The sequence below is a fragment of the Miniopterus natalensis genome, chromosome 6 (assembly GCF_054644295.1).
Source record: "Miniopterus natalensis isolate mMinNat1 chromosome 6, mMinNat1.hap1, whole genome shotgun sequence".
Lineage (NCBI taxonomy): Eukaryota > Metazoa > Chordata > Mammalia > Chiroptera > Miniopteridae > Miniopterus > Miniopterus natalensis.
Genome location: NC_142086.1, coordinates 66,124,195 through 66,143,328, shown reverse-complemented (window position 1 = coordinate 66,143,328; position 19,134 = coordinate 66,124,195). Strand labels below are relative to the sequence as shown.

At 37.5% G+C, this 19,134-nt stretch overlaps 1 protein-coding gene across 6 annotated transcripts in view; it reads right to left on the bottom strand.

The window, feature by feature from the left end:
* MECOM (MDS1 and EVI1 complex locus) overlaps positions 1-19,134 on the bottom strand; it is a 519,304-nt gene that overhangs the window by 257,659 nt on the left and 242,511 nt on the right. For all 6 annotated transcript variants that reach the window (XM_016215706.2, XM_016215705.2, XM_016215707.2 and 3 more), the window contains one exon: positions 12,356-12,693. In XM_016215706.2, the coding sequence (XP_016071192.2) occupies positions 12,356-12,693 (338 nt within the window). Of the gene's footprint in view, positions 1-12,355; positions 12,694-19,134 lie in introns of those variants that run through there.

Below are 19,134 nucleotides of genomic sequence, written 5' to 3'. Positions count from 1 at the left end.
ACCAGCACAGCTCATCACGTCGAGGCCAAGAAAAGCAGTGAGGAAAAGCCCACTGTGCACAAGGGCCCTCTATTCTTTGGGCTTTCCCGCTTCACACGCTTTACCTGATGGAACGTTAGACCTCTTGCTTCTGTTTCTGCAGGATCCTTTTGATTTTTCCAAGTCCAACTAGCACATTTCATAACTATTTAGTGTTGTTGTTGTTTTTCCGCAAATTCGTGTGCAGTGCACACTGATGACATATTTGGAAGTTAATGAAATCAGATAAAAATAGCTTAGATTAAAATGTCCCCATTTCTTCACTACAATGTCTGCCACCTACTGTTCAGCCACGAAATACTGCAGCTCTTGCATCAATTAAACTTGGTATTAATATTCTCTGAGGTGGAAAGACTCTATTAGCCTTTTTTTCTCTCTCCTGTTCTTTGCTTCCAACTGCGCTTAGCTTTGGAACCATCTGACAAATGGCCATTATTCTCTGGGCTAGTAAAAAAAAAAAAAAAAATCTAAACTTCAGGGGAAATGTCGTTGGTCAAAAGCCCAAGGGAACTGGCTTGTTGAATTAAATGATAAATATATGCATTTAAGGTCATTAGAGACTTTATCTCCTGTAAAGGCTATATTTGTCAGATTGATATAATTTCTCTCAACTGAGTACTTAACTCCATTGGCCAACATTATTACGATTATTCCTGTTCCTTTAAGTGGGAGACTTCTAGCTAACAGCACGTGTGTTCTTTCTGGTGCTGCTTCTTGAGGGATCAAGGCACACCTTTGTTTCATTTAGTATGCAATTTTCACCTCTGACCCAAGAAATGAGTCCTGGGCTTCCTGAACTTTATTGCCTGTTAATAGACTGCTGGCTCTCTTTTCAGCAGTAATAGAAATGGTGGAGAGGCATTTCATTTAAGGGGCTGGCACACTGCAGCCTGAAAGACAATGTCAGAATTAAAAGTCAGCCCGGCCAAGAAACAATATAAAGACCACAGTGACATGAAAGAGGAAGTTTTCCATATTCTATCGCAGGCGGGACACCAGTATAGAAATAAGAACAGCGTCCCTGATCTAATTATTTTCCCACTGCACAAGGACAGACACCCTGAACGGTGCTAAGTGATTGATCTAGTAATTCATCTTCAGCTTACACCTATCTACATATTTTGTTTCTCCTCATTAAACTGGAGACATCAGCGACAAACTTATGAAGTGGCAGTCTTTGGCTTCATAAAACACACACAGATGCTCATCAGAGGCTCTTTCCTGCCTACTTCTTGGTGGCACGTGTTTATAATTTTGTCTGTATTTCGTTTGCTGTGGTTTACCCTTAAGTACATCTGTTCAATTAAAATGGAAACGTGTGACATGGCCCGTACTCAGCAACTTTTGGGCTTGTTAATGAAACATTCTAAGGTTCCTGCCTTAGCTCTTTATTTGCAAAAGGATTTCATTCTGCACTTTTCCAATGATTGAAAAGTACAAATAAAAATACCCTTTAAAACACATACAAAGAAGTCGACTGTTTTGTTAATAGTTGAGAAAGGACATTATTACTGCATAAGGACATTATTTTACATGAAAAGACATTATTAAAAATGATTTACTGCCCAGTGTTTGAAAACTTACAGGAAAAGTCTGATAATATATTAAAGTTGTTTATTACGACTTCATATAATTTTGAATAATACTACTTTTTCCTTTGACAAGTGCAATAAACTCTACTGGTAGAGACATAGGTTGATTATCACGAGTCAACTGTGTTGCTTAAAGAAACATGCCCAAACAATCAGCTCTTGAAGGCTGCATCTCCAGTTATTTACACTCACCATCGTGGTAATAACTCACCATTTCTATATTAATAAGGCAGTGAAATTTATTATGATGGTATTGAAAAGTTATTAAGTACTGCATCCCAAGTGACAAAGTACCACCGCACTGTCACTATCCAAAAGCAGTTGCCCATTCATCACCTGCCTTTCCAGATGGTCCTGCATCTTTATCGCTCCCAGGTTGGTGACATCACCTGTTCACCCACTCAAAATTGATGATGAAAGCAAACAGATCTATCTTACTTACATTTACCAAATCAATTTAATTTTTACAGGCCATGGCTTGGTGACATATTGACTGTTTTCCTTAATGGCATCTACCGTATTTAATGCAAGGATGTCATCTTTGATTCCTGGCTCGCATAATGTGTCATTTCATAATAAATTTCTCTAACATATTTACTTAATGGAAAGAATTATGATTGCTTGTCAGTTCTCTTATTAAACACAATGATAATTCTTTTTCTTTTTGAGAATCATCCACTGGGTAACAGAGCTATTTTTAATCCTTCCTCCTCTCTTAAGGGGGCCAATGACTTGGATATAAAGTGAGTTCTAATCAAACACCAGACATATGACTGACTGCTCTCAATCCTGGAGCTCAATGGAAGGGTTTTGATCTCACTTCTTTGTTATAGAAGAACTAGATTCTCAAAAGATGCTATGATTAAAAGAATATATTAGCAATAACTAAAGACAAATATATAAAATGTCACTACAAAAGGAGAACAGCTGTAAAACTGATCTGAATGGTTCAGATGATGTTTAATGTTTACTCCCTGGATTATTACAATCGGTTCTCCTCAGCTAGTGCCCTCAGATCAAATGTACATTAACATAAATATTTGCATTATAAAAGGTTAAGATACAGGATGCAAGACCAGTCTACTCACTATCTGATACTCACATGTGACACCCCTTTCCCCAAGTATGATTTACAGATCCCACCTGCTGTCCTTCGGGACAAATGCTCCTCCGACACATGTCACCACTGCATTGTGGCACATTTGTATTACCTAAAGGGAATGGATGACCAACACCTATATTCAAAGAGGTATAGGGCCCAGAAGGCAAATCACTGTGTGGACTCCCTGTCCTCCACCCCCCACCCCCCGCCTGTATTATGTGTATGCAAATAAAACCAACATACAATAAACTCCAAGTTTGACTCTAAAGAGAAAAACTGGGGAAGGGTCTGTGACAAAGGAAGAAAACCAAGTAATCTAAGGTATATATATTTATTTCTTTAGATATCATGATCTAGCCAAGAGAAGCCACAGTGCAAGTGCTTGGCTAGATTTATAAGCAGAGTGGGGAGAGGGGAAGGTTTGAGAGCTCTAGCCCCACACTGCTGACCTGGATAACAGCAGGGGCTCTTGGTTACCTCCTCTCTAGATTACCCGGCTTCCTCAGGCAGCATTATCGAAGCTAGACTGCTCCTGCCCCTTTAGGTAAGACAAGGTCTGTGGTGATCTCCTAGTTTATCTTGCCCTGTATTGAACTGAGTGGGTCCCAGGATCAGTGACTTCCTGAGGAGATCGCTGGGAGATGGAAGAACTCCACGCAGAACCACTCTCCATCTGCGCTTCTACTGTTTAGTCTCAGTCAAATGAGCATACATTTATATGTCAACAGCATCCAAGCATGGTTTATATCTTTTTGGCAACCAAGTCCAGGATTTCCTATAACCCTGTCATTGGAATGATACCAGCTCAACTCAGAAAGAACACAGAAGGAAAAAAACCCAAAAACATGAGGGCAGAGCCAGATAACCTGCTCCTACGTGTAGATTAGGTTCATATAGGAGACTCTTCATGCTCATCTATTGAGATGAACTTATCCTAACTCATTGGTTGTCAGAGTCTTGCCCTTGGGTGAGGTTTCCAGGAAAACAGGGATTCAAGCTGACAGTGTTGTGAGACCAACAAGAACATGTTTTTTGAGGGCAGCTGGTATCTGTGCCAAGGTGGAGATTCTCTGCTGGCATCACACACCTGCTGAATTCCTACCACAAGAATCTAAACATATTAAAAAACAAAAAAACAAATCATCCACACCTGTGGCTGCCAACCAACTGAGGCTTCTGTGCCATGCCACGCACACCTGGACAGGGCAGCCTGGGAGGTCAGCTGCAGTGTCAGAGGAAAACACCACTGTCAGTGGGTAGGAGGCACAAAGGTGTCCACATCCCATGGATCTCTGACAGGAGCTGACTGGCCAGTAGTCACAGAAAATATGTCATAGAAAATATATGCATATCTCCTACACAGAGCTCTAGGCGAAGGTGTGGCAGGAATAAGAGAGAAGATTCCAGAGCAGAGGTATCTGTAATCATCCTTCTCTCATCGTGCCCCAGGGAGGGAGGCGTCTTCCTTCTGGGTCAACAGCTGGATCCTTGTTTATTAGCCCTATCCAGATGCTAGGTAACCCATATTCGGTAATACTACAATGGACAAAGGCAAGGAGAGTGCTTGAGAGGGCAGAGTCTTTGAGAGCAGCACCTGCTGGGTGTGTAAGATATTAAAAGAGTAAAAGTAAATAACAGAGATATATAGGGTGAAAGGATTTAAGTTTTTCAGGGCATTATAAATGGGATCCCCTTTGATGTTTCTAAAACTGATTTATTTGGGTTTTTTTGAAGGGGTAGAGGGGTTACTGGCCTTTCTTAAAGAAAAATTTTTATAGTGACTGCCAAGGTAGAACCATAAGGCACCCAACTTTATATAGGCTACATAGAGAAAGCATCAGGGACTATCCAAAATGCTTAGATCCAAAATTCAGATTCCAAAATGCTTAATTAAAAAACTTAAGAAGGCATATGCATTTGTGTGTGTGTGTGCATGTGTGGGTAAGGTTGTGCAGTGTGGGTTGTGAAGACACTATTTCTGTATCAGATTACATTTTACAGCCAACTTCCTAAGATTATACTAAGTAGTACAAAGCAATTATTTTCTGTGCCTTGGGTAGTATTTGACTAATAGAATAAAATTCTGATCTGAAAGCTCATGGGATTAAATGGTTAATCATTGAGGGGGTTTGGATCTGGAAGTAGCAGATATTGGGAGCAGGGGGCAAGACCAACAATCATAGAATACACTTTTAATTGTTCTTGAACCTGCTTGTCTTGTTCCTGGCCACCAGCGTCCCTCTGAGAAGCTCTCTCTGAGATATTCTCCTTTGGTCAAAGGGGTTCACATGGGCCCAGCTATGATGTGAGCTCCTAAGTGAGGCAAGCTAGTTCTGTATAATGTTTGTTCACCTTCTATCAGTACAAGTAAAAGTCCCTTTATAACAAAGGCACTGTTAAATTTTTTGTGCTGTACTAAAATCTTGTTATGTCAAATATTGACTTGAAAGGAATGACAAACCAACAGTCAGCTATTGGTATCTATTTGCTACTCATACACACACACACACACACACACACACAAACACACACACACACACGTCTCTCTTATGCTTTGTCATAATGATAGCTGACTACTTCTTGCTCTTGTGACTTTTTTTGGCTTGAGAATCCTACTAATGCTGGAGAAAATGGTCATTAAAAGCATACACTATTTACCTATCTTTGACTTCAGCTACTTCACAAAAGGCCAAAATATGTAGCCAAGCAAACGTGAGGATAGCCCTTATTTACTGAATTTTCCTCTAACTAAAATATGAATTCATTTTTTTAGATTCCTAGGCATAATTGTGTGTAAGAAGTGCTTCATCAAAATTACTATATGATTCTATCAATGTAAATAAAACTTTGAGAAGCTAAGATGCTATACTAATAAAAAATTTTATTTATTGCTTAGATGAAAAAGTATACAAGTTCCCTCAGGGTCCTCACTTCTCCACACTACCTACTTATCATTATTGGGACAAATCCTCTCCATATTGCTACACTGAAAAAACTGTGGAGCAGAGAAGATGCACCAACTCTTCTAAGATAGATTTGAATCAGTTGTTTCCTGTTGCTTCCCACTGCTTCCTAACTTACACTGAAGGAAAAGGCACAGAGAATAGAGTAAACTCATGCTGTGGTCCCAACTAAGTATCTAGAGTATAAAGCATTTAAGAATCTCTGCCCCTGGATTGACCAAATCCTAGAACCAACTGTAAAATCTATTTTAAAAGGAGCTTTCTTGAACATTTCATTATTTTGAACCTATGAGTTTTACTATTGATTTAGTGGCTAAAGAGGGAAGCAACAATTATGTAAATATAGTACAGCAGCAAATAAATAATAAAAGAAACTCATTTTAGTCCATTTTGTGGGATACGCTAACAATTTAGATGAGGGCTTCTACATGGAAGAAAATCACCCAATATTCTTTTGAAAAGTGAGTGGCTTACATGGAAATTCTTGTTGATCACCAAGGCAGGCAGAATTGAACAAAGGACTCCTGACATTTGGGAAATTTTTACAAATTTTTGCTACCAGACTTTCCTACATCACTGACACTTTGGAAGTACTAGAAGTTGCCAAAACAGCAATAGGAAGAGTTGACACTCTGAACTCTCCATCAATAGCTTTCATGGAAGAAAGTGTAAGATGAACAAGTTCCCTGGTATTGACAGAGCCTAGGTGGGTGAGGAAGGGGACTTCTGACCTCTTCTCAGAAGAGAAGGGTCTCTCTTGAGCCCAGGTCAAAACTAGCGATGGTTCATGGAGAGTCAGGAGGGTAAACTTCTATTTTCTTTCAACAAGGGATTTTGTTTCTATAATATATGTTGAAAGCACAACATGAATAAAACACATTGTAGCCTCTTTTCTTGATTTCATTGTACTCTAAGAGAATCTAGAACATCTTACTGAGCCCCAGTAATTATCATGTTCAGGGTCATATTAACTAAACCTCACTTCTTCTCTTAACATTTTTTCAGCTCATAACTCCTCACAAAGTAAAACTGAATATCCAAACTATATTTCCCATCTCTTACTAACACTGCAAAAGCTTAATATTTTGTAACGTAAGGTCTTATGGTAATATACATTTACTATTAGATTACACTCCTCTTTCTTAATTGTCCATTAAAGACACCCTTTGGGATACTTGGTAGCCTTCCTCCTTATTGGAATCAATTCATTTCAAAATTATTACACGAAAGGTCCTCACTTCTTAGTTACCTAGCTCTAAGGATATGCAACTTGTTGAGGTTACTTGCTTTCTCATTAATGAATAAATGTTTTTCTCTGGAAAAACAGGTAAAATTCATTTTGACCCAAGCAGACCTAGAAGGAAATAGGGGAGAAATACTGCCATTCGAAGATATCTGTTGCATATCTCTAAAATCCCAAACTACCCATTTTTCTTTACTACCAAACATATATTATTTGATTGTCAGCTTCCTGACTCTGAACTCAGTTGTTAGGCTTCTTGAAAGTAGGATATTGCTGTTGTTGTTTTAATGGATATTCCTGTTTCAGCTAACATATAGATTGCATGTTTCAATAGGTAAGGCATCACTGCAGAACTCAAACCAAACTTACAAATGTGAGACCTATTTCTTTTAAAATGATATAGGGAGGCACACCCCCATTGTAATATCACATTTCAGGAGTACGTTGCTAGAATATAATGTATTGTCAAAGCACTGCATCAAAATTATTTAATGAATTTCTGACTCCAGTAAAAATCTCTTTCCACTACTCCTTCCTTTCTGTTTAACAGAACATAGGAGAAATTTACTGTCCACTCATGTCATTATTTTTCAGTGTCTGAATATTTGTGTGCTTAAGGGGAGAAAAAGAAATCTAAATTCATACCTACTATTTTAAATGATCCAAATAATCTGGAGCAATTCTGGGTGAGATGGATAAAATAGAGGGTTTGGCACCTAATAGGTTCATCAGTTGACTTACATCTACCCACAGAGTTTTATAATGACCAATGATAATAAAGACGGGCCCCCAAAATGTGCTAAATGATAATATTCCAAGAAAACAAAATTTTCACACTGTTTTTCCAATCTCAGACTATCTCAGACTATGAAAAAATATGCCACCCAAATTACCTTTTGGCTTAAAAAGAAATTTATGAATCTCTCCTGAATTCTTGTTTTAATTGTTAATTAAGAAGCATCCAGTGCTTCCTTTTCAAATAAACCCAGAGTCACATAATTAGACCATCCTGGAGATAACTGGATTTCTGGGAAACAAGAAATGAGAGAAAGAGCAATAAAATGTATAAAAATCAATATATAAAATAGAATTGGTCTTTGCCCTATCTAATAACCCTGTGCTAAGTCTTTATTGTAGCTTAGCCTTTGTTGATGTTCACATGTATTGAGCTCTTCTACCAGGGAGAAGGCTCTTTGGTAGGCTTTTAACACACGATGTCACATTTTACCCTCACAATATCCTTAATTGGGTAGGTACAATTATTATCACCATGTTACATATAAATAAACTGAGGGGCAGCAAAATAAGTTACTTTTTCCAAACCACTCAACCTTCAGAGGATCTGAGCCCAGGAATTCTCACCCCAGAAGCCTGCTCCCCTCTGCTTTGCCAGGTACTTCCCATGTTTGCACATACTGGTCATCTTTACAGGAAACATACCAGAAAAACCTCATCTTGAACCGACAGACTTTTTTTTATTATCATTCACTCAATCAGTAACTCTAAAGTTCTAAACCTAAGAAAAACCGTCTGTCACTAATTACTTTCGGACCCTAGAGACAAGCGCCTCTCAGTCTTTAAAGATCTTTTTGTTAAAAACAAGTCATAGGCATTTCAGGGTAGCAATCACTGCCAATATTATTTTTAAAGTTTCTCTTTATTAAATCAATACTGGTTTGGGAGAAATCACACATATGATGTTTTTACTATCTATGCCTTATTTTCCCTAACAGTAAATTTTGGTCTATAAACCATATTTTCAAAAATATGTTTTTTTGCAATATTATCTTTGAGCTTTCTCCTTTAAAAACTTTCTTTAAAAAGATAACCATATATCTACTTAGTTTTAATTCTAGAACAACTAACGATATGTGAAAGTTATTATTGTCACAATTGTCAAATAAAAATGCAGGAACCAATTGATTTTGAGTAGTTTCCCTAGAATCACAGAGTAGTAGCAGAGTTAATACTTGATTCTCCAAATCTAAAGTTGAGATTCTAGCTTTTTCCATAACCTGCTTCAGCCCCCATTCCTTGCCTCCTCTATCCATTCATTCATTCTTTCATTAAGTCTCTTATTGAACAATTATTTGTTAAATGTCTGTGTTATGGACTACATATTTGAATACTCCCCACATCCATATCTTGAAGCCCTAGCCCCCATCATGACTATAGTTAAAGAAAGGGCCTTTAAGTGGTAATTAAGGTAAAATGAGGTCCTATTGATGGGGTCCTGATCTTAGAGACACCAGAGAGAAGTAGTTCTCTATGTAGTTATCTCTCTGTCTCTTTCTCTGTATGTGTGTGTGTGTATTTGTGTCTGCACATGCACACAGGAATGGCCCTATGAAGACAGCAAGAAGGCAACCATCTCTAAGCCAGAAAGAGAGTCTTCAGCAGAAACCAAATCAGCTGGGACCTTGATCTTGGACTTCCTAGCCTCCAGAATTGTGAGAAAATAAACTTCTGTTGTTTAAGCCACCCAGTCTGTAGTAGTTTGTTATAGCAACCTGAGCTGATTAATCCAGTCTACTTATTTCAGGTAGTGTAGTCATCATTAGGTAGCACCACAGGCACCACAGAGAGAACACAATCAAGACATCACACTTAGAGAACAAAGCTATGCAAGCTCTCAAAAATATTTCACTCTATTGGGGAAGCTAGGCAAATAATTTGGATGCTGTACAAGGCTTTAAGGTCTTTAGCATATGAATTTACCTGAAGCTATGGTGGGACAACATTTAAGCAGTACTAAATTCTAACTAGAAAGGTCAGGGATGGTGTCGTAGAAGAAGAAAACTTGAAGAATAAATAGAAAGTTGCTAAGAATGAGAAAGAAAAAGAGGCTTCTAGGTAGGGAGACCAATGTGCACAAAGAATGAAGGCTTGATAGAATATGGGGACTATGATTAGACATGGTTGGTATGGGAAAGAGTAGAGTCAAAGATGACCCATTTTTGGCTTGAGCAACTGGACAGATGGTAATACAACCTATTATACAGGAAATGTACAAGAAGGGAACTTTGTAGGAAGAAAAGAGCAAGGATAGTCCTGGAGTAGAGATTGCCATGATTTGTTCAGTCCTGATTGGCTGGGTTCCTGTAGGGGAACATTTAGTATATAATCTGACACACAGTAGGTCCTCAATAATCATTTGCTGAATCTGGATTTCCTCCATTCATGTTTATTTTCCTTGGCCTAAGACCTTTATTTTTTAAACTGAAGGAGTATCAAAAGAGAGTTTATACTAATTAATCACAACTATCTGTCTAATAAAATAGGAGGGAAATCAGCTACAGTTGAGGAAAAATGACACAAGAAAATAAAAAATGCACATTCAGGAGTAGGGTGAGATGCCTTTGTAAAAGTGCCCTTGGTAATCATGATTGGGTTTTGTATTAACTAGGGTAAAATTAAAAAAGAAAAAAACCCTAGAGTCAAGAACTCAACCGCTCCTCTGTGTATAACAAGTTTGCCAGAAAGCCCTTTCTCTGGTTTTGTTCATAATACAGCTAGAGCAGAAAACCCACATTCTCAAAAGTGATGGTTACCATTAAAATGGTAAAGAGAACTACTAAATTGACAACCAACTGAATTCCTGAGGAAGAGAGAGGGAATGATGACCTTTAGCCAAAGAGTCAAGGACTATTTTTAGAGGTATCTTGAATTCCAAGCAATAAAACATTACTCAGTTTTGACGTAAGGAAAAGAATCACTCTACATTTCTCGAGGTAAATATTTGCCTGTGTGTATATTGAAGACGTTTTACTCCAAGAAGAAAAAATTATAATTATTTTTGAATTTCCTCTAGATGAAGAATTTCCTCCAAGTTCATCCCCCATTCCCTAGCTATCCTGTCTAAAGAGGCACAGCCCTGCATTTACCAGACCTGTAATGGCAAAATAATTTCATTATTAAGCTTTGTTTTACTCCAAGACTTCTGGATAATCTCGAGAAGTACTGCACTTGTTGTTTAACTCTAGCGATTTTGTAATAAAAGTTTAATGAGTTACTTATTATTAGAATGTTTATAGACATTATTTCAAGGAGAACAATCATGACGTAAAGTTCTACGCATTTGGTTTAAAATGTATTCGACTCACATATCAGTGAATGCTACAGTGAGTTTTTAAAAATCTCTTATCAATATACGTGTCTAAAGGCAATGCAGCTAAACTACACCTTTACCAGAGCTGTGGCTAAGAACAGAACTAAGAAAGGATTTCTGTCTTGTCATCCTACTAAATCCAGACCTTCACTTTTGGCACTTCAGAATTTGAACACGAATTGTTATTCCAGCGTTTTGAACAGGTATCACAGGGGACACAGGAAAAGCAAAGGGACAGATATTTGAAATTAAGTCCTGCCACTGTGTATTTATTTCCATTTAAAAAGCTGACCAGATATTCTATTAATGATCATGAATTTTAAAAGAACATACCAAATAAATTTAGTTTATCCACTTTCAGTCTAACTGAAATACTATAAAACAGAAGGTTAATCACATCTCCAAAAAACACTTCCTAGCTAATACAGAAATTGCCTATAAGTTTTCCAGATATTCAGACTTTCCAGAAATTATGATGCTATGAATTAACCACAATAGTTTTGAAGTTATAAAAATAATGGGGAAGTATATATATCTACTGAATCTGTACAAAATTATAAACTCAGATGAATAGCTTGTCTTTATGGAAATATAATTTACTTAGCTTTTATAAACAGACCACAACTTCTCATTCTTAGATATTGTCCGACAGGTTCTGTGAGAAGTATGGCTGAAACTAGAGGCTGATTTTCATATTGTTTTTTTGCTGTCATTTTAATGTATGAATTATTCATTAAATTAATTTGAATATAAAGAATCATCACAGAATTTAGTACAATGCTCACATTCTAGAAGCATGTAGAATCAAAGCAGGGTTATCAGGAGAGACAAAAATATTAGAAGAACACAGAGCAAAATGAACATATAGAACCAAATTAATTCAGCCACAAAATGAAGAAAACAAATGTTTCTTCCAATCTTCCAAGCCTCCCCCAAAGAAAACAATAAACATGTCACATGACGATGTTCATTTGCTTATGCCACACACTATCTGGATGGCCACATATAATATTTCCAAGTGTTAACTATAGAAACTATATTTGTCCCCTTGGGGATGTTTTCAAGTTGGTACTATTCTTTGACCATTCATTAGTTGAGTTCCTTTCCACCCTGTTATCTATACACCTTTAAGCAACACTTTTTGTTTCTATCAAGAAGTGACATTGTGAGGGAGGTTCACTTTTAAAGGTCTATTTGAAGACATTTTGCAACAAATGGAATTTGCTTATAGTATGGCTATATAAACAGTAACCTCTTCTTTACACATCTGAATGTGTATAAATGTGTTATCTCAAAATATATTCTTACCTCCCATCCATAACTGGGGTCTTTCAGGTTTGACCTCTGCTCTCCAACATAAGGCCCAAACTTTTCACCTGCTTCAATCTTCCTTCTGGTCCATATTCCTAGGCCCGCTCCAGGCATGTTTGACTCTCGCAGTTCAAACTCAGCAGGAATGGGGATGTCATCTGGGATGTAGATGGGGGCTTTGTAAGGAGAGCCCTCCTTCGGAGTGAATGCTTCGCTGGATGTGGCTGGAGAGCATGGCTCTTGAATATTGAGGGAGGGCGTGCTGGCTACTCCATCTGCATCTGGCATTTCTTCCAAAGGAATTTCAGGGTAGCTGCCATATACACACTCATTACCTGTGAATAAATAATAACTTCATGAATTCCTACTAATATAGAAGAAACAAAATCCCACAGCTCAGTAGTTACCTTATAATGTTGTTCTTCTTTAAAGACAAAACAGGGACAATCATTATTGAAATATACCTGTATTAAAATCTCTGTTATTCACAGATGGGGGAAGCTTATTGCCTCTTTTTTTTATCTACAGTGAATCCATAAATCAGATGAGCTAATCTTCAACTGTCAATAATACTCTCACGGGCCAGTTCAATCCATTATCCATCTGAGAAACAATCAGCAATTTAATTATTGGTCTGGATAAAGTAGAGATAAGAAACAAAAGTGTGTGTAGCTACAACTCTGCAAACCATCCCAAATTGAGAGATGATAGCATTTTACAATATGTTAGAATATTGTATCATGCAGTGGTATCTTGGACTAAATTGTAGGAGAGTCGTCAAAGGTTCCAAAGTCTGCCATGTCCAACAAGACTTAAATTTGTGTGGTAGGATTATTTATTAGAATATTAATTTATGTTTTTCCTTTCTCTATTTTTCCTTTCCCATTTCAAACACTTCTCCAAGCCCTTGGTATTTTCTTGCCTCAGTAACTTACACAGGGAAGACAAAGTTAGTTGAAGCTAGTGATTCCTCTGGATGTTTGTTAAAGCAAAAGTCATTAAGGAAATTAGGGGAGGTTCCTGGAGGGGAAAGGGAGAAGAAATCAGAGGGCCTCTGGATGGAGTAGTCCCCTGGGGGTGGGGTTAGATGGCAAGACCCTGGAGGGTATAGAAAGATAAAGTAATTAGGAGTCTGGATATTCAGCACCAGGGCTCTAGGGACTCCCAAAGCAGCACAGCCCCCACACCTGAAGTAAAGGAGTACACCACGCCAGATCTTAAGCTCTTTATGCAACTTCTTGGGGGCTTGAGGGGAACCATAAAGAATAATGACTGAGCTTGAATTTCCTACCAGTTCACCACTTGAAGGGGGTTTCAACTATCTTAAAGCAAATAAACATATGTTTCTTGTCTACTAGGATTATGGACTGAGAATTATATATGATTTATGTGATTTGTAGGCCTTCAAGGGGAGAACTAAGAAAAATGGGTTAAAATTGCAAGAAGACAGATTTCAATCAGAGCCACCCAAAGGTAAAATGAGTTGCCTTAAGTTACCATTGCAGGGGTTCTAAGACAGCCTGGATAACCAAGAGGTACAAATGATATGGAGGAATTCTAGCTTCAAGTCGGTGACTAGAGTACATGACTTTTAAGATCTTCCCAAACCTGCAGTTCTATGGGTTATTAAAGTCTTCCAAGACAGCTTATTGGGCTAGAGGGTAGAAAACCAAAGTTCTAGCCCCACTTCCTTCTCTGATTCTTTATAGAAATTAATTAACTGTAACACTCAATAACAATTGCCATCAGGTATTGAATCCTCTTAGTTTTCTAAAATGCAAAGTGATAGTACATGCAAAAGTATCTTTCTAACAAAGTGCTTGGTTCTTGATTCAAACAATGATATAATTCCATTTGAATAAGCACAGGACTGAACCCCAGGACCCAGTCTTATTCCTGTGAGACACTTGTTCCCAAAATAAAAGCTCATTCTCATTCAGGTTCAGTATATCCAAAATCTTGCACATATAATCTGTCCTCAATGACGTCCCCTGACCACTTCCCCACTTCTATTAAGAATACTATTTCCCCCTAGTTATCCATGTTCAAGGTGCTAAAATAACATGGAAATTTTCTCTCCTTCATCCTTCAAGCTATTTGGTCATTAAGTGCTGCCCATTCTTCTTGCAAGATTTTTACCTTCATTTCAATCCACATTTTCATTCATGAATTTCTAACAGTCCTCTAAATGGGTTTCCAGACCTCCAGCCTCTTTCCAGTATCCCTCAACACTGAGCCTCTACAATGTTGCTGGACTTAGGAATCTTTCTCGCACACATATTTTCCTGTGATATAGTCTCCAATAATTCCCAGTGTCCACAGATAAAATCTAAAGTTCTTACTCTTGGAATAAAATCTCTCTCATTTTAAAACCATTTTCCCTTTCTCTCTGGCTCTTCAATAGGAGGCCCTAGGCCAGAAAAAGCTTACCCCTGTCTTCTAAGCTAGCTGAACATTTTCTCTGCGGTTCTGCCTGCCTGGATACCTATCTCTGCTCCCCTGCCCATCCAACTTCTAGTCATCCTCCCAGGTCAAGTCCCAACTTATCCCCTCACCATACCATTTAACACAAGTATCCCCCTTCCTTGAATTGTTACATAACTTCTCCCTTCAGTCCGATGATCCAATAATGCTTTGCATTGCTACTTAGAGTTTAACATGAATGATTCTTTTATTCCCAGCTACAAAACAGGGTCTTGCAGGGAAGACTCAGAACTCACACATCTCCAAGACTCAGAATTCTCCAAGTAATCTGCATAAAGGTGTTTAATATATACTTGTTAAGTAGATAATTAACCTAACACATAATTTTATTGAACTATTAAATCAAATCAATATTTTTCTATCAAAAATAGGAAACTATTTTGATCCTGAAAAGCACCTTTAAGCCCATAGAAATGGAACACAACAGATTACAAACTTTTCTCCAAACACAACTTCAAAAGAAACAATTCTAATAATGCCCCAAAGATATATTCTCAGAGAAATATGCTTCAGGGTCCGCACACCCTTGATACACCCTTGATAAAGTCTATCTTATTTTACCCTTCAGGGAGATTTTGCACTTCAGCCAAAGAGCCAAAAGTTCACTAGCACTCTTGATACAACTAAAAACATATAAAAAACATCTCTTTAGAACTGTAACATTTAACTACTGCAAATGTGGGGTTACTTTATAGATTCTTAAAGGGATTTATCACCCATTGTGAAAATTTTGTTTCTCTCGAGAAATAAGTGCTATAAATTGCAAGACATTGTGTAATCTGTAGACTTGTTCATTTAAGCAGCAAGAAACAAAAAGGCATCCAAATGAATAGCTAGATTTCCTCTACTAATTATCCATTAAAGTTCAGTAAAAATTCCCCTATTTCCTCAAAGGGTTAAATCAGTCATACCGTCACTTCCGTCAAAGCGATCTCAAATCTTGGGAAGGGATAGAGACAAACCCATCTGGGCCCTCCCACTAGCATAGCTGATCCATGACCTTTGAATTTCCCACAAACTCTCCCAATGCATAATTTAAATGAATGTATTTGGATTTCAATTCCTGTGGAGACCAAATACACGTGTGCCCAGGCTGCCGCACAGAAGAATTTGAATTTAAAGCCTGAGTGCAATTCTGCTTACAATGGCAGAAAAATTCTAATTAAACCTAAAGAACAACTTATATAGGTCCAGCAAATCCTGGAGACAGACTCAGGGTCCCATTCATCCACATGAAGGCATTAAATGTATATGCACCCTCGGATGACTTGTTTTCAAGCCACTGTTAATCTAGTGACATCAGAATTAAATGTAAAAAGAATTAAATATAAAAAGGGCTGTGGTGACAAAGAAAGGAACTATAAACCTGCTGAGTTTTATGTATCAAAACATACCACAAAATTTTAATGTAATCTAGCATTATGAAATTTTCAACAGTAAATGCAGTTTCTCACACTGCATTGAATATTTGCATAAACCGAAATAAATTCATGCATTCATGTAAGTTACTCAAGAACTATCTGAAAAGCGGGTAAAACATTTCATCTAAATGATAAACTACCTCAATTATCATATCTCCATTAAATCTCTGTTATTGGAGAAAAAAATTGTAGATCCTCTCCCTGAGCTCTAGCTATAGTTAATTAAAGCATTGCTGAGATATCACACTGACAGATTGGGCACATTTACAATAGGTAAGTATCAGGTAATAAATGCTATATACATCAGTGGTCCATAAAGATAAATAACCCTTGTAACTTCTTGGAGCTGAGCTGCCTGCTACTGGAATTTGTTTCATGCATCCTTTCGGTGTGTCATTAATTGAGTGAGGACTGAAAGACGAGTTTATTGTTAGACAGAGGCAAATGACTTGGGAAAAGCTCTTGGAAATCAACCTCTTCAATTCAAATTTTAAGTGTTCTAATATCCCCAGAGACCCAGCAAGAGCACACACTTGAATTAGATTACATTTCTTTCTATGACTCTTTGAATAACATAGGTTTCCACTGGAGGTGACTTCCATTTTGAAAACAAATCAGAATCTGCGAAGAGGAAATTTCATAAATAATGTTGGTAATAATAATTGCCTTCATAAATGTATCTGTATTTTCGCATTTTGATGCTCTCAATCCAACTTGCAAATCTGGAAGCTGCTACTCAAGGATACTAACCACTACAGCCAAAATTAACTGAGACCAGCACCCAGGCATCCAAATCCAGTCCTCCCTTTTACTCTTAGGCAAATTTTTTAAAATGTGTTTTAAAGTTGCTTTGTTTTTTTCAAAATCGTGGCCATATTATGTGAATAGTTTGCTTATCTGGGTTTTTTTTCACTTGATATATTGTTATGAACACACGTTTTTAAAAATATTTTCTAAAACTACAGTTAATTGGTGTATAATATTCCATTATATAAATTCACAATAACTGAACTATTTCCATAGTATTTATTTATGTTGCTTCTAATTTTCTGATACTATAAATACCACTGAAAGGAACATTCTTTCATGTAAATATTTTTATTTGTCCATCTTAATTTCCTTAGGTTAGTTTCTTATAAGAAAGCTTACTGAATATTGACAGATTGCTTTGCAGAGTTGTATACTAATTTATACTCCTACCAACCATATTGGTATTTATTATTATGTCTTGTTTTTAAAATTTATTAACACAATGGAAAAGATTATATATTTATTCTCGCTTTAATTCACATCTCAGTGATTAATGAGACGAAATGTTTTTGTCATTCATATTTCTTCCTTTGCAAATTATTTGTTGTTTTTGTCCATTTTTAATTGGGCTTTTACCAGTCTGTTTTATTAATAATAAAGAAATTAGTGTTTTGATATAATCTTTGCTCTCTCCTCAGTAAATCAATTATCATTTGCTTTTTTATTTAATGATGGTTTTGTTGTATAAAAATTTTAACTTTTAAGGAATGCAGCCTATTTTTCTTTTGTGATTTTTACATTTTTCTTAGAAAGTCCTTACCCATGCTAAGGGGCAAAAAAGAAGATTCTCTTGTATTTTCTTTGAGTTTCATAGTTGCTTTTCTACCAACCTTGGATCTCCAATGATTTACTGCTGAGTGAAAAGCAGAGAAAAATGATTTCATTTATTTGAGCTCCTGTGAGCAGCAAGCTAGGAAAAAAAAAAAAAAGCCATTTCACTCGTAATTCTTTGGTTCTTATTTGCAAGGCTGGCCTAAAATGCCTTCTCTTTTTGTGGGTTTTATATAACTCACCATTTGTTTCACTTGGCCTCTCTGCCTAGTTTAACTGCAAATCTTCTGGGCAGATGCCATTCAAAATCCTAAGTTTCACCATTAATAGCAATTCAGTACCCGTCATAATACTTATCACTCAGCATTATCATTAATGATACTAACATAAATATTTTTTCTTTCTACTCTTCACATTAGTTCATTGATAGAAAATATTTAACAAATAAACAGAGCTTAATACTAATATTAAAAGCAGAGATGTGTAGTGAGAAAACAAAGCAAGGCTGATTTCTGTAGGTGCTAAGCAAGAAATCACTTCTTTACACTCGCTGTATACACATGCATATAAAACAACCATGGGCATTTGCAGTGTGTGTGTGTGCGTGTGTGTAATAGCTCACTAATCTTAAAAATAGGCTGAGACAGAAACATGGTTTGAGATCTCAGGCAGACTGGTTGAGATCATAACTACAAGAAACAACGGCCAGGAGGAGACCAGCTAGGGAATTGAACAGATTAGGTAACTCAGAAATTTAGACATTTCCCCCCATTATGTTCCTCATTGCAGTTTTGTAATAAAAACATGAGCAAACTTCAAAGGAAGCTCTGTAGTAAAGGTTAATTGCTACTAAAGAAGAGGGTGGGCCCAAGCGCCAGTACTTTGTGCCCAACTTGCAAGCAGACAGGAAGGATTACACGTGGCTGAGAGCGGAGGATGCGTGCCCAGCGCTAGGAAGGGAGAGGCGCTGCCAAACCTCAGGCCCCACCAGGGACCTCCTGGTAGGACGTGAGCACATGAACACGAGTCCATGAGTCGGTGCCTGCTAATGGTGGGGCAGGGAAGGGAGGGGGAAGACATCAATTTCCTTCCCAAATTCAAACCGGACATGCTCTCCTTCCCTTGTTAGGACAATTCCAGAGCGGTTACAGCGGCCTGTTTGTGAGGAGGCAGAGGACCCCGGGAGCCAGCTCTGTGCACCAGCAACACGGCCAATAAACACGTGCTGGGCTGGGCTGGGCTGGGCTGGGGGGAAAGGGTGGGGCCCAAGTAATGCCAGACGCACAAGCA